The sequence below is a fragment of the Clytia hemisphaerica genome, unplaced genomic scaffold (genome assembly GCF_902728285.1).
Source record: "Clytia hemisphaerica strain Z4C2 unplaced genomic scaffold, Clytia hemisphaerica genome assembly, whole genome shotgun sequence".
In the NCBI taxonomy this organism is placed as follows: domain Eukaryota; kingdom Metazoa; phylum Cnidaria; class Hydrozoa; order Leptothecata; family Clytiidae; genus Clytia; species Clytia hemisphaerica.
Window position 1 is genome coordinate 20,411 of NW_027104183.1, and position 21,450 is coordinate 41,860.

Consider the following 21,450-nt stretch of genomic DNA (forward strand, 5'->3'; position numbering starts at 1 on the left):
ACCGATGTCAAACTAACAGGTCGATAATTGACTGCCAAATTCTGAGGTCCCTCGTTTTTGTAGATAGGTGTGACATGTGCCACCTTCCAATCTTGTGGTAATGAGCCTTCAACTAAAGATTTGTTCATGATTACAGCCAAGGGTAGAGACAGATAGTCAGATAATTCTGCTAGTATCCTAGGGTGTATTTCGTCTGGACCGAATTACTTATTATGGTTGAGCTCTTTCAATTGATTCTGTACCATCTCCTCAGAGATATGAATATCTCCGATGGATGAATCAGTTCTCTTTTCAAATGCAGGAAGCTCACCTACTGCTTCTTTTATGAATACACTGCAGAACTGTCGTTGAAGTATATTGGCTTTTTCGTGATCTTCATGCTATAACGAGGTTTTGACATTTGGTGATTCAAGTAGTGATGAAACTGTACTAGAAGATTTGACCTTGTTACGCACATGTGACCAGAAGATCTTCGGTTTGGTACTTGCGTTATCACAAATTCTTTGTTCGTAGTTCATGTGAGCTTGTCTCGTCAATTTGTTCACTCTGTTTCTTACAGGGGTGTATTTTGCTCGATTGTATTCTTTTTCTTCGGGCGATGATTTCATCCATTTCAGATGGAGGCGTCTCTTCTCTGCTATTTCTTTCCGAAGTTGAACTCCAATAGGTATTTTACCTTTCTTCTTCCAGTTTTGACCACCAATGATCTTTATGGGTACAAATCTTCTTTCGGAAAAGCTGCCAAAGCTCCTCGGTTGACTTAGAATTAGCCATCTCGGGGAATTGCTTGTACCAATCATCAGAGTTTAGATCTTGTTTCATTGCTTCAAAGTCTGCGTCCTCGTACTTGTATCTTTCTGATTTAGGTTTCAATACAGCATCACATTTGATAGTGAAGGTCAAGCAACTATGATCGCTTAAACACAAAGGACTGAGATACTCTAGACATAGAGCTTGGTTAGTTTCACCTGTTAGAATGAGATGGGTCGTCAGTTCCACGGCATCTGGTTGGTTCGTTTAGTGGAGGTGGAGAAAGGAGTCGCGAAGGGCATCAAGAAATTTTTCTTCTTTACTTTCCTCGAGATGTGGCGTCGTCCAATTTTTCCAATTGATTGTTGGGAAGTTAAAGTCCCCGACAAAGCATTTATGAGAGTATTTGTTGTTTGATGCGATATCTTTGATTAGATGATTCAACTTGTTGTTATTTTCAGCTGACGTGTCATTGTTCGTAAGGGAGCGATAGATACAGGAGAAGACCAGGAGATCGTTTCCGAATAGACGAATTTCGATTGTGGATGCTTTATTGAAATTGACTTGGTTCATTGATTGGTTATTAATTAAAATGCTAGATCCTATCCATCGGCACAACATTTAAAATTCTTTTGTGCTGGAGAAAGCTTAAAGCGGCTTAAAGTTGCCTATCTAGCTTTTTGGGCTTTACAGATCTGTGGTTGAAAGGCGATCATCTGGGGATAGACGCTTGCATGCCAGTCAGTCAATCAGACTGGAACGACATCACGCAGGGAACGTGAGAGTAGGAGTTAGATAAGGGTAGGGAGAAAATTTGTTGGTGGACCCTTTCACCAACTGTGACTCTTTCAAACCCCACCTTGGAATTTTGTCGTCGAATAACGAACAGGTTTAAGACATTCTAACGAACAGATTTAGGTGAAATTTCCCGGGGGGTTTACTTAGGCAAAATGGATGCGAACCATAAGGCCACCTTTTTTCAGGCCTCAAAAGTCTCTCAGAGGGGTAAAAATTCATAAGTTAGTCTCTAAAAGGGTCCCAAAATCACGAAAAAGGACACGATTTCCAGAAGTTTTGACCAAAATTTGGTGAAAATCAAACCGAAATTTGGAAAAAATCTACCAAAATTTTAGGAAAGTCTCTCAAAGGGTCCCAAAATCATCAAAATTTTGTCTCTCAAAGGGTCGACTTTCGGCTCGGACACCCGTCACCTCGTAAACCTAGTACGTAAGTAAGCTTTTCAACCTCTTTGACTTTAACAACGAATTAGGTTTCTTGATTGTACTTCCTTCTAATCGTTTTAAGCTTATTGGGCTGACCTTCCAGCGCAGCTGGTTTATTTTTATTTTCTTAGTAATTTTATTATAAATAAATTTTCCTTTTCGTAGTTTACCTTTAGTCCTTTTGTCCGAATAACTCAATATTGTTATCTTTATTTTCATTGAGAAATAATTAGAGAGAATAATTATCAAATATCAATTTTGAATTTGACAACACCAAATCTGCTCTGTTATACTGCTTACTAATTTATACCTGTAGGCAAAAAGAGCATTGAATAATTCCTGATATGCCACGGCTAATATACCAGGGTTTTTTTATATTTTGTTTTAGATTTTTGTTTCCAAACTTAATTTTTTTGGTAATTCAATATTATCAAAATAGACAATCTGATTCAAAATTTGTGTTTTCAATTTTATTCAAAAATTTTAATAAAACTTAATAAAGAAATATCTACTTTTGATTTGTTCCATCTGATCAGGGATATGTAATAGCGGAGCTGTGATAACGCACATTTGAAAAAGCCATGTTCCATCTCTGTACCCTGACATTAAAATTTTATATGAAATTTAACTTTTTTAATTAAAAACTCGTGAAATTTCCTCTTAGCCAATGATTCTGCTGCTTTTCATTTATCCTTTACGATTAAAAGCTTTTAATTATCAAGAGAGTCTGTAAAACATTGGCGAAAGACAATTTAAAAAAATGAGAAACATTGTTTTCATTAGTAAAAGCTATGTATAAGAAATTTCTTCTGTAAGATTATAAATAGCACTTTTTTCATTCGAAATACCGCGCTACACCGCGGGGTGCCTCACTTTCTAACTGACATTTTCAGATAGCGAGTCGGTATGTCTGGTGGTTATGGAAAAAATTCCAATTCAATTGAAACAATATTTGTCAAAATATTTACATCTGACATTTTTAAAGAGGAATCATGAAAGCATCTCAATTTCATTACACATGCTGATAAAATTAGATTTCATTTACACGAAAGCTTTTGGGGTATCTTCTGCAAATATTATTTTGATGAAAAGCGGGAACATTATAGCAAAAAATGTGCAGACGTACTGCATGAATACTTTGTCTGCTTCATATTTCTTATAAAAACAGAACACTCAAGGGTACAGAGATGGATTTCTATTATGAACAAACAAAGAAAAGACAAAGAAGCAATCCGCCAAGGAATTCTAGTCCTTCATTCAGCTTCGCTATCACATATCCCTGATGGGTCAATGCAATCAAAAAGACATTTTTCTTCGAATTGCAAATGTTTGTTCATCACAATATGGATGGTCAAAGCCAAAATGTCACTCAAGATCTCGAGACAGATTGCTGTTATAACTTGTTTGAGTGCCATCTTATTCCTTTGAAGTGGAAAAAATAAAAAGATATGTCTACACTATTTTTATGTGACGAATAAGGCACAAAATTTCCAAAAAATGAGAATGGTTTAAGAACAATGCTGAGTCTTGGAATTGCCAAATTTTAAGCAAATTGAGGGTCAAATTATTAAAAATAGGCTATTAAATCTAAAAAACAACAGTTTTGCCTGGTTATATCCTGGTTTTTGGATATAAAGCTCAATGTCCAAAAAATCCAGAACCTCCTTAAAAATATTGGTTCTTATAAAGAAAAGAGTGTAGTTGCGATAATCAGAAGGGGAGGCTTGGACGATGTTTGAATAGGAAGGCTTCTCAAGTGTGTAATATTTCTGTTCCCACTCTTCAAGCTATTTGAGGAAATTATTCTTTTATTGAACGTCCGGAGCCGTAGTGTGTGAATGTTGTCTTATAAAAAATTGTGTAAACAAGAGCCCCATTATGTGTTCCCCTTCAAAAGGAAATAATTGTGTGTTCTGACGAGACAGGGGTATAATTCAGGTCATCCAACGTCTTCTTGTTATCTAGGTAACCCTAGAAACCTTCAGAACACATCTTTTAAGGAGACAGAGGTATAATCAAGAGAATATTGATGTAATCTTGTTGCCTAGTAACCCTAGAAACACTTCTTTCGTGGAGAAAAACAAATATCCTACAAGTTTATCTTGGCAAACTGTTTTTAACACATCAAACCATAAAATAATGATAAGTTTAGGGAGACAAATAGTGCGATTAAGGTTTCCTAGAAATCAGAAGATATCATTTGAATACAAAATTGAAAGATCATAACATATGGTCTCCGAGAAGATAAGAACACATATTTATAAAAAATCTCTCCGCCGGCTGCTCCTGATTTATAATCAATTCGTAAATTTATAAACCCCGCGAAACCCCGCCAATTGCTCAGGTCCAGGAGGACCGAGCCTCTTTGGAAATGTACTCAAACACTTCAGGCGTACAAACTTACTTACTAACTTACTTCTTTGAGGATTATTTCATGACTCGTTGTGAAAAGTTCAATAACCATTTGTCCGCCCTAAGCCTTGAGTATTTTTATTTCTTAGTTTTTGTTTTAGACTTGTTTTACTTCCGGTTTCGAATTCTTTGCGCTCAAAATCGAACTTTCGAATCTTTCTAACTTTAAATTTCGAACGTTCGAATAAAAATATAACATTCAAAAACTTTTTTCCCGAATTGCAATTTTCTGATAACCCCTTTAAAAAACACCTAACTAACATAAACACCCCTGTGTCACAGACCCGCTGAAAAACTTGGCATAAATTTCGTTCCCGGAGGGAAAATACCCCTCTAGTCTCTTCAAAAGGTTTTCCCTTGTAAAGAGCCCAGAGAATCAAAAAAAAAAATTAAACAAACTTTAAACATCACCCGGTTTATTGAGACAGGGATGTGAAATACAGAGGATTTCAAGACTAGAATTTAATAGTAATTAGTTGACTTATGCAATTTCAAAATTCAATAACTATATATTAGGAATATTGTATCATTGCATCATAAATTCTGAAAAATTTAACAAAGTTCTAAAGTATCAAAACTATTAGCGCTGTAAAATCCTGAGATGAAAATAGAGAAAAATCAGATAAAAAAACTGAGATTTAGAAAGAATTCTTCAACGATAGTAAAATCTCTAAATTTTACTGGCTGGATTTTTTCAAAGTTGGGAAATCTAAAGGCTCTTATCTTAAGTTTGCTGGAGACAATTACTTGGCAGTCTTTTACCCTTGAGTTGTTGACAAACAGGAGCAAACTCTTCACATAAAAAGTAAAAAATCTGTGACTTTTTTCTCGGCTGTAGCACATGAATTTAAAACAACAATAAAATGGTTTATAATACAATCAGATGTCAATGTGATATTTCTCTGACCACCGATGCGATGCGTATTCATAAACAATAAACAACAACCACACAGAGTCCACATCATCGAGGGTCGGTCAGGCTCCTTCCACTCCAATCCTCCTTCCACTGAATAAGGGGAGGAATAAATTCTTCCAGGTTAGCCATATCCTAAATCGCAAAATATTTTTGTTCCTAACATTTCAAAAGATAGGAAGAGTCCAGTGATGCTCACTTCAACATACTACCAAGTCCAAAGCAAGATTCAATCTAAACCAAAAGGAATGGTTTTCCCACCATATGTATACAGTTCATTTTTTCTGCTTAGATCCTCTTCTTGCAATGAAGATACAACTCTGTTGAGCCTTGCCTGTTGATGAAAAAATAAAAATTCCATCTTCTTTTTTCTCGTTCCGCAAGTTCAGCTGCTTTCTTCGTTTCTTTTCAACAATCAGCACGACCTCTTTTCAAAACACCAATGTCTTTTTTCAAAGCAACAATGTTACATATTGTTTGTTGTTTTTAAATTTTTTTTCACAGACAGTGTCAATATTCGAATTTGGAAAAGTTCGAAAATCTTTGATCGAGTCAATGCAATGACTTCTTGAAAAATGAGCGTCATTTGTGGTTTTGAACGCTTCTTGAACGCTTCCAGCCCGCGCTGATTTTCCGATCTCTTCTTTAGATTTCCTAATTTAAATCGTAAGGAGATAAAAACAAGGCTTATCTAGTACCGGTAACCACGTGTATTATCTTCGTAGCTTTTAAGAATTGGTATATCTAAACGCATGAGGCGACACTTTTTGAAAAAAAACGAATTTAACCATCCGTAATTCCAGGTCTCTCCGCCGCGATTCTAGGTTTGATCTAAGGAAGGGCGGACGGCTTTCTCAATCATTTCTGCGTTTGAAAGATTGGATATATATAGTAATTTTTCATTTGCACTCCCCAGCGTAGGTGAGATTCAAAGGTACATATACAAGATAGCAAAACTGCTTCGCTCATGTATATTCGCTTCGCAACAAGCCGTATATGTATAAAAGTTGCGAAGCGATCCAGAGCCTCCCTCAATTCGCAAGTTGCAAGCAAAACATTTTAGACACACAAACACTGTATATTCAACAACATTTTTGCAGTTTTCCTTTACATTCGCTCTAGTCTTTCCGAATATCCTATCATTTGCAAATTTTTTATAGTCCCTCTCTATAAAAATGACATCTGTAGTCAGTGTAGTATTATCTCTCATTGATGAAAAATGAAGCTTCAACCGTTCTATTTTTCATTTTCTAAAATAAATAGCAAAAAGTTTAAAGAAAAAACAATATAAGAAGTACTGTAAGATGAAAACACTAACAAACTCAGGGCATTTTGAATTTATAAATAAAACAAACTGTACCCTTATAATCATAAGGTGGTGAGTCCAGTCAAAACACAGATTTGATCTGTAGCGTCACGCTTCACCTTTACAAAAAAGGAGGATATCATAAAATGAACCAAGGAAAATTTCATAATTTTAAAAAAGAGTCATTTTGCACATAACTAATAATGTTAAATAAGGATATAATTTCCAACAAATTGCAAGGAGGGAAAAAAATCTTTTGGGAAACATTTTTGTAATCTGAAAGAATGCCCAAAGGGAAAAAAAACGTATGCGGATGAAAACTTCAAGGCGACAACAAAAGTTTTCCATATGAGACAAAACGTCTAATCGGGATCGGCATGCGTCTTCTAATTTCGACATAGCTGTAGGCTGGTCTTCGAAATAAAAAATCAAACATAAACAAATACATACCAAAGTTATCAATCAATCACTAAATTGTACTCTCCCTATCACGTCATAGATTGTTGAAATGTAAGAAACGTGAAGTGGGTTTTTTCGAAAAGAAAACTTTAACAATGTAGTCACTAAAAAACTAATTATCATGCTTTCAACGAAGATGCCCAAATCACAACAACATTTTGCACGCGAGGAATTTTTTAGTAGACCTTTTTACAGTGAACCGAAAATAATTAAAAGAACCCGGTTTCCTTATGAATTTGAAAAGGGACCTGACACGTGTGCTAGGTGCGGCGCCTAGAAGTTTAACGCAGACTCTTAGCGCCTAGAGCGCATGCTTGCAATAAACAATAAGGACGGGGAAACCAGGTCGACTAAGCGCGCAAATTATTTTTATCACGTGACTTGAAGCGTAATTGCCTAATAAAGTTGTAAAATTTTAATGATGGACACGAGAAAGTTACGAGGAAGTTTGCATGCGTTTCATGTGTTGTGTAAAATTGCTTATAATTTGGCTGCTTTTTTTATAATTGAATGGATTGTAATGTTTACTGAACTTCTAGTTTGATGGATGAACTTGTTTGATAAGAATGAGGACCCTGCCGACGCACCGGACTTAACGAACACCGTACACCCGAAAGTCCGGTTTATAATGATAATTTTTTTTACTACTGGACAATCTCTACACCGGACTTAAGAAAGTCGGATGTCTGGTGTCGGAGAAGGATATTTTTTTCCACTGGACAATCAAAACACCGGACATGACCAGTCCGGTGCGTCCAACGTTTCTTAATGTTTTGTTTCATAAATGTCCGGCGCCCAAAATTCCCTATGCAACACCGGACTGACACCGGACTTATTGCGTCCGGTGTAACGAAAGGTTAGTTTTTGCCACCAGACAAATACACCGGACAGTCCGGTGCATCGGCAGGGTCCTTAAGAATGATACCAAGAATTTCAATCTTGCATGTTCATAACCTGGCAGTTCAAAATATGGCAATAATGGGTATGTTTCTAATGGGGTATCAGAGAACGTCATAGAAACAAATAAGTGTTTCATCACATTTATAACTGGATCATTTTCAGCACTATTTTCATATTGACAAACAAACTTCCGAAAGGCATAAACTGAATACAATGCTTGAATAACAGAATTGAAAAAACACACATTTCGACCAAAATTGGTAAGCCCTGTTGGAAAAATCCTGTCTGGAGAAGCTGACATATTATTAAAATAATCAATTTTGCAGTACATACAGTAACACGGCTAGCAAAAAATATTTAATTTGGTTGAATGGCAAACAAAAGTTGCTTCAATATACGGTATCTTTTAAACAGAAGGGCAAGCAAGGAGGATATACTCGAAGACCAAATGTAAAAAATGAGAAGTAATTTGTAGCACAATAAATTTTAAAATTGACTTCCCTGATCTGAAGACCAACCAAACAATAAACAAGTACAATAACTGCTGTCGATTTGATTGAAATGAAAGTCGAAACCAAAAAAGAACGATGCCAATCAAGGATCGAAGCCAAGAAAAACAGGACAAATTATAGTAAATTGTAATGATGATAACAGAAAGTAATGACTCAATAAAAATTCAAAAAAACAGCCAAGCAACCAATTGCGATTCAGCCAAATTCGGAGGAAAAAAAAGAGAATAACCATTTTGATGATAAACTGAAACCATGACAACGAATCTGTAGAACCAATCAGTGTCAAGATATCTCTATCGCCGTGACGTCAAACAGGATAGGGAGCATAATGGCATCACTTTCGTTTTGATATAAATTCAAATATAATAATTTACTATAACGGAGGTAATTTGTTTTATCATTTCCCGGGATATTCTCCACGCTTGTTATCTCCTAAATATTGACGTCACGGGTCACGGAGGGTTGACTCGTTCTTCGTATCATTCTGACGTATACATCAAATTTAATATGACGGAGGTAATTTGAGTTACTATTTTGCTGAATATCCTTTGTATTTTATCTCCTTTATATTTTGGTATCGCGCAACTCGGAGATTCGAAACGTTTTTCCCATCTCCTGCCTTATAGATGGTTGAAAGAATGGAAAGTTAAAGGTACGCACACACGATAGCAAAACTGCTTCGCTCATGTACATTCGCTTCGCAAAAAGACAAAGAAGCAATCTGCCAAGGAATTTTTGTCCTTCATTCTGATTCGCTATTACATATCCCTGATGGGTCAAAGCAATCGAAAAAGACATTTTTCTTCGAATTGCAAATATTGTTCACCACAATATGGATGGTCAAAGCCAAAATGTCACTCAAGATCTCGAGACATATTGCTGTTATAACTTGTTTGAGTGCCATCTTATTCCTTTTTGAAGTGGACAATGAAATAAAGAGATATGTCTACACTATTTTTATGAGACGAATGAGGCACAAAATTGCCAAAAAATAAAAATGCTCTAAAAACAATGATGAGTCTTGGAATTGCCAAATTTTAAGCAAATTAAGGGTCAAGTTATTAAAAATAGGCTATTAAATTTAAAAAACAACAGTTTTGCCTGGTTTTGCCCTAGAAATAAAACAAGATATATAAAGATCAAAGTTCCAAAAGATTAAGACCAACCGAACCTCCTTAAAAATTATTGGTTCTTATAAAGAAAAGAGTGTATTTGTGAAACGAGAAGGGGAGGTTTAATTGGTTTAGTTTTGTCACAGTCACAGTGGGACGATGTTTGAATACGAAGGCCTCTCAAGTTTGTAATATTTCTGTTCCCACTTATCACGCTATTTGTGGAACTTATTCTTTTTTTGGGACGCTTTAAGTCTGCTGCAATAGTGTACCACGGTGAATCTTAGAAACAAATTTGCACAAATTTATACGTTCATACGCTATGCAGCTCCAAACTAGTTTGCGTTAGCTCTTGCACGTTAAAAACTTTCAATATATAAAAAGAAGGTTACAACTTTTACGGTTTTTAAATAATAACGAAATGAACTATGGGATTGAGACTCATACAAATTTAAGGTGAAATGATTATAACGTATGCGACGCGGCGCGCTATTGGAATGAAATTAATGAATCGAATATATTAATACGTGAAATATATTAAGCAGATATTCAATAGGTAAAAGTTGGTTTTTAAAAGATATATTACCCTGAGGTGATGTATTGAATATACATCACAAAACAAATCCAATAACCAATGAAAACCTATTAGATATATGTTCTAGGACAAAAACAAAATATGATTTATGTTAATAGTCAAACGATTCACAAAAATACTCGAATGTTTTGAACGTTCTAATATTTTTCTTTTTTAATGATTTTTTTCAATTACTTTAAGTTATAAAATTTGTACATGAAAACAAAGCATTAATTACGTCAATAGCTGGGTTCATATAAAACACTCCCATAATCGAACGTTCGAATGTTTTTTTTTTTTATTATTTTTTAATTACTTTGAGTCATAAAAATTTGTTAATGAAATTGACAATAGATTTATTTAAATAAATTTCTTTGATAAACAACAAGAGTGACACAAATGATTAAACTTTGAAGCCTAAATCAAAAAAAATTCTACCATGGTATATCAGGAATTATTCAATGGCTGTTTTTACCTAAAGGTATATAATAATTGATAATATGTATTAATATGAAAAAGAAATAAAGATCTAAAATAGCGTGCCGACAGCACTTCAAGAAATGTAAGATTAAAAATAATTAAAACACTTACAAAATTTACTTAATATAAACAATTATTTTATCCTCACCTTTGCAGTACCTGGTGTCTACAAACATGGATATGTAAAATTTAAATTGACCTTTAATTTTCTTACAAAATACAATTTCTACTCCTAAGTTTTCACTAAGAGTTGCTCACATTGAAATGAAACTTAAGTATAAGGTGTTATTATTTTGAAGCACATTTCTTTTTCGAATGTCGACACTGAGATATCTTCTGCAAAAGGTACCATGGGAAAAAAGTTAAATGATAGTCGGATTAGTGTTGATTATAATATACATAAACGTTCGTCAAATAATTACTAAAATAATTAGATAAGGAAGTATTTGTCGGAAAATTAGAAAAATTCAGTAACCCATGCTTAGTAAGGAGGTACACATTTTTATGAGAAGTAACTTGATAAATGATAAAGATTTGTACATTTCTAACCTGATTAAGTTGAAATTTTAAACTTTGATTCGATAATAAATTGATATAAAAAGCATCTTAAAAGATCTAATAGTTATCCTCTTTTGCAAAACCCTAGTCGAACATCCGTTTTCTATTTTAGCTTCGAAAGATTTGCCTTTCAAATTTCTTTTTAGGTTAGCCCATGCCAATTAGCATTAAAATGCGAAAGCAATTCTTTGTCTTAAAGTTTGTTTCTTTTTTGAAGTAGTCACTTTATGCTCCAAACACCCCTGTCTCACAGCCCCATTGGAACTTTCTTCCTCAGTGGGGATAGAAATTTTTTCCAAATTTTCCAGTGGGCATGGGGTCCCAGTAGGTCTGTGACACAGGGGTGTTTCAGATAGAATTAACGAAGGGATAATGACTTTTTGTTGAGTTAGAGAAATGAGAAAGTTCCAAAAGGCTATATTTTAAAAACTTTCAGTTATTTTTCCATGAATTGTTTTTAAATTGACTCGAAATGAGTCCTGAAATACTTTCAAACCCTCAAAATTCAAAAATTTTCTCCGTTACCCAACCATAGTGGGCAACGTCAATATTTGGCCATGGTCTAACCCCAAAATTTATATTGCATCTCACTATATATACATTTACCCCTATTTTAAAATATCACATTCTTTTTTATAAGAATATACTTTATAAAAACATGCAAAAAAATTAAGAATATTCTAAGAATAACATCATTGTGGAATTTGGTAACTGAACCTAAGAATACCAATTTCTAGAGAATTTTATCTGTAAATTCTAAATTATCCCCCAGCAATGCTAAAAGATTTCACAAATATGCAGTAAGAATACAGTAAGAATATTTCAATATGATTCTCCCCAAAAAGTTAACAATATCCATCATGAATTGAAAAAACACAATTCTTATATAAAAAAAGCGTCTATCACGAACCACTACTATTTACACTGTGAAGTCAGAGAGTAGAACACCCCTGTCTCACTGACCGGGTGGAACTTTTTCTCACAGTATGGGGATAAATTTTTTTATCAAAATCTCAATCGGAATAGATATTCTACTGTTACAAGCCTAAAACATGTAATAGAGATGGATTTGGAGTGCAACTCTTTCCATCAAATTCTCGGCAAGTTTCCCAGTAGTATGGATTTCCACCGGGTCTGTGGCACAGGCGTTTAGTAAAGAAGAATTTAGTAAAATTTATGAAAATGTTTCTGGTAGTATTACTTAGAATAAACGTCCCAGATCTTTATTAGTTTTTTTTGGATTTTAGGAGGGGCTCTGATAACGGTATTTGGTTTGTATCACTTTCGCTGTCTTCCTCTATGTCAATACGACTTTGATTCTGGTTTCCGTTAGTTCCTTCTTCAGCAACATATTTGTATTTGCACATCTTCCGGAACATAGTCCAAAAATGAACAACTACGTGCCCTGTAAACGCCATTCCCATAGGTGAACCAACCACGCGTAACAATTTCATAATCATAGCTAGATTTGCTTCTTCTGCCAAATCTGCGATGTGATGTGTATATTCAGAAATGATAAGATTGCAAAGAATGGCCAGGGTGCAACAAAGTATAAATGGGATTAAAAAATGTGGGGCTAGATTTTTCTTGAATAATTCACTTTTGGTATAAGTCATGTTAACTGTGACGAATGAAACAATTTGAGTTACGAAAGCAATTATGAAAAATCCCGTTTTTACATCTGCCCATGCTAAGTGTTTAAACATGTTGTCGTCAGCAGCTTTTGAATTTTGTGCCCAAATTGAAATCACTACAATATTGCTAAATTGATATAAACAGCCAACCACGCCCATCATAACCATCAAATAATCAATACCAAATTTTATTTGATTTGCTTTTTTAAAAGCAACTTCCTTTGACGAGTAAATCTTTAATAGAAAGAAGCAGTATATACTTTTAAGTGAAGAAATTCTCATGAAAGAAACTTTAGCAGTTTTTGCGAAATCATTCTGCTAAAAACTTAATGCTCGAGAAAAAAACCCTTCTTGGAAAATCTAGCGTTTGTCTTAAAGAGTACCTCAAAAGAACTTTCAAAAGTGATTTTGGGACATCTTTTGGAAGAATTCAATAGCCTGTGTCAAAATTATTTGATCACGTGGTCAAAAGGTGAGTAAAACCATGAACATATAAACGACTGGACATCCATCTCCTTTGTCTTTTTGTAGAAAAGGCTGCTAGCTTCGTTGCCGCCTCGTTAAAAGCATAAAATGAAACAATAGATTTTGATGATATACCACTTGGGAGTACCTTGCTAACAACGTCAAAACTTCGACAAAAGTCTCTGTTGTTCTACTCTTCTCAAGTCTTTTATCTATATCATAACAAAGATAACAGAGGCAAAATCATCGTCAGCTTGTCAAAACTCCGACTAATATTTCTAAATTTTGACTTAAAAGTGTCTAATAATTTTAGAGAGTGTCGCATTCTAATTTCGATATTCTTATGACACAGGCTCTAAACTTTGGCAAGCTATTTTTTTCAAGTCATAAAAAAAGTTATTGGAGTGACAAAAGGGATTCAAAAGTATACACGCAGTTGAAATTCTGCATTTTAGAGTTGAAAATGTTGATAAAATATATTACAAACTTGTGAAAAAATCCGAAAATAATTTTTTTGTACATTAGGAGTAATGTTCAAGCTCTATCAATCCTTTTACCTAAATAATTCAAAGAAATAAAATTATGACGGAATATTGTCGGATTTTTCATACCAATTTTGAAATACAGGCGGCAACGAAGCTCGCTTCAAAGAGACAATAAAAGATAGATGTCCAGTCGTTTATATGTTCATGGTAAAACGAACCAGTTAATCTACAGCTTGACTCATTCTAATTCGAATCTCTATTATTCGAATCTTTCTGTAATTATGTACAGGCTGGAAAGAGGTTTAAATTACTCTCTGCAATTTGAATCTTTCTCCAATTCCATAATAAAGTTTTTGGACCCTTGAAGATCGAATTAGAGAGAGTCAACTGTACTTTGATAGGATAACGATTAGAATTAAACAAAAAGCAAAATGCTTAAAATTGAATTCAAATTACCTTTTTCCATAGGAAACCACTAGCACCTAAAAGTGCAAAAGCTGCTAACATTCCTGTGAGATTTCCCTCAAGGCCGATTTTGATTTTGTCGTGGTAATGCAGAGCATTTATAGTTTGTATAAGTACAATGATCAAACCACAAAAAAAACCAACAACTTTGCATGCTCTCTTCTTATAAGTAAATGTCTTGAAATCTCCTTCTGATGGACAAACAAATTTTATTGGATCCTTTTCAATGCCGTGCAGAGTATTTGGTAAGTCTTTTTTGTCCAATGTTATTGATTTATCGATTTTGGAAGCGTGTTCCAGGAATAAAGTACAAAAGATAAGTCTGTAATCTACAACCAGACTGGTATAGACTCCTGCAAAAAAACCGTGGGCGCGCTTCAATATTTCTTCAACACTTTTTTCATGTTGTCGATCATATGTTACTTTCATTGACTCTATCCAGAAGATAAAATTGATCAAGGATATTATTTTGCAGTACCATGATGCACCTCGAAGTCTGTTTGGGTCTGTTTTGACCTTCATACGATTCAATCGATAATGGTAAAAAATGATTTGAACCAATTTCTGCATTATAGCTGATGTGAAAAGCACAATATCCTTCCATTCTCCTTCTTTGCTGGCGGCAACAATGTAAACAATCTCCATCCCACAAACAGTGAAAGTTATTAAGCGCAATGGTAATATATATGAACTGTTCTCTTTAGTTTCAGGCAGTTCTGGTAAAGACAAGAAGGTTACAATTTTTCTTGTAATACAGCAACAATTTAAGCACGAAAGTATGCTGCTCTTTATGCTTTTCATACAGGAACAGCATTCTTTACAGCTTAAACAACCTTCTGAGTTATTTTCTTCATTCTCCGTTGGTTCCGGCAATTCGTCAAAATTTTCTTCATTCTCCGTTGGTTCCGGTTCCTCAAAATATGACCAATGTCCGATAATTGTGAAAATTATTGATACTGATAGTAGAATAATGATACAAGTAAAGTAAACATCATCACTTTGATAGAGTATGGTTCCCCAGAATGATGTTAAACCGATCGAAATGAAGATTATTCCGGTACGTTGAAGATTCAAACATGAAATTTTCTCGATACGACAGTAACAACAAGCAATAACCATTAGGATACCTATCATAACTAAAGAGATAGATGAAAAGATAGTTGCTAGCTTCTCATTCACGCTTGTATCAAACGGAAAAGCCGTTGTATTAGTAGCCTTGGTAGGATTCATCATGTAGTTGTCTTTTTGCTTTGCTAAACACCCTGGTATAGATTTATTGCTTTTAAACGCAAGGCCTATTTATATACTTTTTTTCAAAGTCTCTTTCTAAGAAATACTTGATTGGGCATGTTCGATGGGCAATGTCAGTTTATAACTCTTCTGGCATCAGGCAGGAATAAATTTTGTTATTGATATCACTGACGTCATTTCATTTTTGTAGACAACGAAAAAATTTGACCTTTATCGTTGGAGAAAAAGGAAAGAAAGGATTTCTGAACATTTTGTTTCTTAGTATTTGTTTTGACAAGAATCAGGCACGAATTTCAAGTTTCGTTTTCAAGTTTCACGCATAGTGAATACTCGGGAGAGGGGGTGGGGATACTCGATTCAAAGACGAAGATTAGGCCGTCGAAATCGGACCCTTACATTAAAATGGTTTTCTAAGGTCATGTTTCAAACCTAAGAAAGAAAAATTAAAATAAAATAGCCGCATTCTTTTTCACCGTTCAACAAAACTAAGAAAGAATATGGTCGAGTATCTATCGGTCATAGTGCCGAACCTTAGCATCCGTAATATTTTTTTCTAGGACTGAAATATATCAATTTTTTTCGAAAGTTGAATGCATTTGATATTATTTTTGCGAGAGTGTCCGCTGTTAAGATCTGGGAAAAAGTTTTATTGGAAAAAAGATAGACGTTATACCAAAGCTTTATTTCATAATCAGCGGAAGTGATAAATCTCATAAAATGAAATTCTGAAAAGGTATACTCCTGGGAGGTACTATGTTTGAGAGGGGACGGGTATGTTTGAGCCAAAAATCGAAAATCGACCCTTAGAGAGAGGAAATATTGACGTTTTGGGACCCTTAGAGAAGCTTTTCTCTAAATTTTTGTCGATTTTCACTCAAATTTTACCAAAATTTTTGAAAATCACGACCCTTTGACGTTTGAGAGAGGAGATTTAGCAAAAACTTTGCAGTTTTCAATTTAGTAATAAAAGCTCAAAATTATATTTGAAAAAATCTATAAATAAGCGTATAAAATGCGTTTGTTGTAGACAGTGAAAAATATTATTGAAATGGTGGAGTAGTGAGAAAAGGAAACGCAAAGATGATGATGGTGCTGAAAACTGACATAAAGTCAAAGAACCCCCTTCCCCACTGGACGGTACGGGTATTTGCCTTTGAACCTTCAGAGTCCCTCTAAGGGTCCTATAAACCACAATATCTAAAAAGGCCCAAATTTTAGAAGTAGATTCCAAGCAATGGTCCCAAAATTCACAAAGTTCACAACATATTTCAGCTTTTAGATTTTAGACCCTAAAATTTCCAATTTTCAAAAATAGGTAATAATTTTATATAAGAACATAAGACTTTTGGTGGCCAAATGTAAAGGATAAGTTAAGAACATTTTAAAGGCTTTGCAGACCCTAAAACACCTAATTTCTTAAGAAAATGGACAAAAATACTCACACGGAAATGGTGAAAATAAGAGAACATGTTAAGAAAATTTAGCCTTGAACTCAAAAAGTCGTCCGAAGGCTTCAAAGATTTTGGATGTTCTTATAAAAAATTGGCCAAAATATAATGCTTTTTTACCATCCCCACTGAATTTTCTGACTTGAAAACAAAAGAATTGAAACCCCCATTCATAAAAAATATGAGAATATCAATCCCCATCGAATTTCAGTCCGTTATTGTTATCCCCACTGTCTGAAAAAATCCTACTGGATGGTGAAGGATGCATACAACTTCTCAAAAAATACCGGTAAAAGGCTGAAAATAAAAACCCCCTCAGAGCATTTTAAGATTTAAAACCTAGAAAGTTAAGAAAATCCAGAGCCTTTGAAGTTCTTATAAATAAACGCATATCAGATATGTATGAATAGACTATGAATAAATTGCTCCCCTTATTAATTAATCAAACATTATAAAAGACAAAATAACCAGCTCCTAGATACAATGTATGGCTTTTTTCATATCAATGTTTGAATTTCTAATATGATTCACTCGTAACTTAGAGTAACAGAAAGTGAAAAAAGAACACTTTGTGGCTTAAGACATTGCAATTGCGAAGAAGAATCGAAGAATCTACAACATTCTTTTTTCTTATCAAAGATATTTTTGTTTTTTTATAACGTAGAAATTAGGTGGGCCTTATATGCTGCTAACAAAGCAGAGTGAACAAAAAATCTCTCATAATTTGTGCTCGTACAGCGCTGGATAAGAGAGATTGGTTTGCTTCATTGGTTAAAAAATACACGTTTTTTTTTTATAAGAACGTCAAAAATTTTCGAGGCCTTCGGATGTTCTTAGTTTTTTGGATTTGAAGCCTAAAAATGTTCTTAAAATGTTCTTATTTTGAGCATTTTTTGAGCATTTTGATGTAATTTCTTAAGAAATTGCATGTTTTTAAGTCTCCAAAGCCTTAGTATGTTCTTAGAATGTTCTTAAATTTTTGGGCCTCGAAGCCTTATGTTCTTATATAGTTTGTTCTTATAAAAAAAAAACGTGTATGCTGTGTAAGCACCTAAGCAAATGGAAGGGGGTACTATGAAATGGCGTCCTTTAAAATCATTTCAAATCATTGATGTTCAAATGTTGTATTTAGTTAGATACTTAACATAGACATCTATTGAAGAGATTAGATATTTAATCACGAGTTCTTCTTGAAAAATGGGTTCCATTGTTTCGAGTAATAAGAAGAAACCCCAGTCAGCACTTTTAAACCCTGGAGAAAGTCTTTCTGACAGGAGATTTACCAACACTGGACCTTCCACCAACAATCATCAACAAACAGGCGAAGAATTGACAGCTCCTGCTAATCAACCGGTACGCGTTTTTTTCGGAGAACATCCAAAATTTTTGAAGCCTTGTAACTGTTTTGAGTTTTAAGAGTTTTAAAGCTAGAAATGTTCTTAACTACATTTTATTTTTACTCTTTTGTGAGTTTCTTTTGTCCATTTATTTAAAGGAATTGGTTGTTTTAGAATCCACAAAGCCTTAAAATGTTCTCAACTTGTTCTTATTTCCCCCATTTTATGTATTTTTGTCCATTTTTCTAAGAAATTGGCGTTTTTAGAATCTGCAGAGCCTTTGGTGTGATAGCGATATATTTCAAAAGAAACATACATGTCGACCCTTGAAGCTTGAGGGGACTGGAATCTGGTTGGACGGGATTTTTTAACAAACTTGTTCCGAGTTGTCTGTGGGTCGTAAAAATGAATATGCTTATATATTTGCACCATTTCACTGAAAAGCCTTCTGAACTCAAGAGATGAGTCTTTTTAAACGTTCTTCGTAGAACCTAGAGGGGACTAGTAAGTAAGTCTGCGACCCGGGGGGGGGGTACTTAGGCAAATGGAAGGTACGGTATGTGCCGCCCTTAAGGGTACCTTCTTTGGACTTCCAAAGTCCCGCTAAGGGTTGTAAAAATCAAAAAATCAAATTTCAGTCCCACTAAAAGTCGGAAAATAGGAAAATTTCAACTTTTTACCCCCTAAAAGATCGAAATTTGGTCAAAATTGGTCGTCCCGCTAAGGATCGTAAAATTCCCATTTCGGAAATCTTTTGTTGTTTTTACTCCATAGACCCAGAATTTACAATCTTTCTTAAGCAGCTCACAAACCCACTCTACTCATGCTTTAATGGTCAACAAGTGCAAAAGAAAATCTAGTTAATTTAACCCTACACGTTTCCTAGGTAGAAGAAATCTCATTGGACGAATGGTTATCTCAAAATTTGATTCACCACGAAGCAATGAGAGAGAAAGTAAAAGAACGTCAAGTTGGAACTTGGATTGAAATCCGACTTTTCATTTCGTCCACTTTCATTGATACACATTCTGAAAGAGATATCTTGGTATGTAAACAAACTAATTTGAACAAATATGAAAATCTTGATCATATCTTAACGCTTCTCATACTAGGCTTTTTTCAGATGTTCAGAACCAGGTTCAGGTTTTAGGTTCAGGTTCAGGTTTTTTCCTATGCAACCTATTTTCCTATACAACCAATCAACTTTTAATTTAACACCCTCTTCTCATGACCCTGTAGGATTTTTTCAGCCAGTGGGGGTAAAAATAACGAATTGAAACTCGATGGGGATTGATATTCCCATAATTTTTATGACCGGGGATTTAATTTCTTTTGTTTTTAAGTCAGTAAATTCAGTGGGGATGGAAAAATAGCATAATATTTTGCAGTGACGATTGGGTTTATTTTAGTTTATTCAGTGGAGCAAAACAATTGGAGAATAATTTTTAATTTTTTTTCAGTAAGAAGGGTTCCCAGTGGTTTTGTGAGAAGGGGATGTAATCTAGTTGGTATATTTGAATGAAATTTGGCTCTCAAGATCCTCGTCATGGAAGCTTTAGCACATTTATCGATAAGAAACATTGATTTAATTTTGAACGAGCTAAATGAAAGTTTACACCTCCACGATTTCAGGAGCTATTAACATTATTATTCCAAACGAAAAAAAAACCCACCTCTTCTAGTACGAATCATTTGTTAGTTTTTTTAAGACATATAAACACTAGGACCACTTCATCAAATTAATGAGGTATAGGTATATGATATAATATACTCACAATAGAATCGGTACACCCGCTTTGGGCTATGCGTTCTTAGTTACCCTGAGTATCCAATAATAGAAATTTTAGTCGCGCATGTGTCAATGTAATCACTGTAGAAAATATCAAAGATGAAGAGCAAATATTACCACATTAATGTCTAGCAGACTGTATCAGTATGCAATTTACTATTTAAGAATTCCCCAGAAACCTCCAAGTGTAAGTGAAATGAGTTTCTTTCAAAAGAAATATTTTACATTATCCCCAAATGTATAATAGTAATTACTAAACTTTTAATTATGGAAATGTCACTTTAATTGAATCGATATAATAGACAGACTTTATGTTATGATTCTCTATCATTGATGACATTTTTGAGTTGTGTTTTCAACGACGGGAATGAAAATATCAACTTTGAACTTAATCAAAGATCTTGGATGGTCGTCATGGTTACTTTTCTCTACGTTGATTGCGCGCTGAATAGAATATGGATTGGTCGGCACAGCGTCGACATATGATTTCGACCTGTGCTTTTCACGGTAGTTCTTACTCGCAAATCACAAGTTTTACAACTGTTTTCCAAAGGTACAACGTGTTATTCCAAGCATCAATCGAAAATTAACTTCCAAATTCATTCGAGTTATACCAGTTGATCTTCGATGGGGAGTTTTAGCTGACGAGAGCAAAAATTGCGAAGAAATCCAAAAAACTTGTTTGAATCAGATTGATAAATGTCGAGACAATGTCCTGTACATGCCATGGTTTTTAGGACTTCGAACAGATCGATATGGTTGGGTGCAGGATAACTATTTACCAGAAAATGGTTTTGAACAGCCTCAGTAAGTAGAGCATGACCCTTGCTAAAAGAAAATTATTTTTTCTCTTTATTGAGCCTTTGCGAAATCTGATTTATAGTGTTTTCCTTCACCGCTCTTGTTAAACTACAAATTCCCTGTTGGGAATTTACGCATATTGGTAAAAACATAGGCTGCGTTTAGACCAACTGGCATTTGTAATTTGGCATTTGCTCATGAGGGATTCGATTTTAATAGCTTTTCCCTTGTATTTTCTGTCATGGCATTTAAGGAATCGTCTTTTTAGAGTCATTACTGAAAAGGTGATTCGCTCAAGTCCAACTTTGACAGATCAAACAATGAAAAGCATGGAATTTCTCAAAAACTGCAGTCATTAAGACTGAAACTTTTTTGCCGTAGGGCTAGGCTATGGCAAATCTTGCAAATTTTACAATCTATAGAAAGAACTGAATAAAAAACGTGCAAGTACTTTAAAAAATCAAAAATGTCATTTTTTCTCTTTGTTTTGGTTCCTTTGTTTGATTTGAAATGCCAGAAAAGGGGATTCCTTTGCTCAAAATGGCATTTCAAATGCCAACGAAATGCCAACACGCT

The 21,450-nt window shown here is 34.4% G+C and overlaps 2 protein-coding genes across 2 annotated transcripts in view; one reads left to right on the forward strand and one right to left on the reverse strand.

Annotated features, from left to right (window-relative positions):
- Positions 1–203: 203 nt before the first annotated feature.
- On the reverse strand, positions 204–15,596 carry LOC136814749 (uncharacterized). The gene is made up of 2 exons (XM_067071170.1): positions 14,240–15,596; positions 204–380 (listed from the first exon to the last, which is right to left on the reverse strand). Exons 1-2 carry the CDS (start codon positions 15,479–15,481, stop codon positions 204–206), a joined length of 1,419 nt encoding a protein of 472 aa, XP_066927271.1. The 5' UTR covers positions 15,482–15,596.
- Positions 15,597–18,025: 2,429 nt separating this feature from the next.
- LOC136814750 (telomerase protein component 1-like) overlaps positions 18,026–21,450 on the forward strand; it is a 36,610-nt gene continuing 33,185 nt past the window's right edge. The window contains exons 1-3 of the mRNA XM_067071171.1: positions 18,026–18,300; positions 19,171–19,329; positions 20,627–20,880. Of these exons, the coding sequence (XP_066927272.1) occupies positions 18,145–18,300; positions 19,171–19,329; positions 20,627–20,880 (569 nt within the window). The 5' untranslated portion in view covers positions 18,026–18,144. The remainder of the gene's footprint in view (positions 18,301–19,170; positions 19,330–20,626; positions 20,881–21,450) is intronic.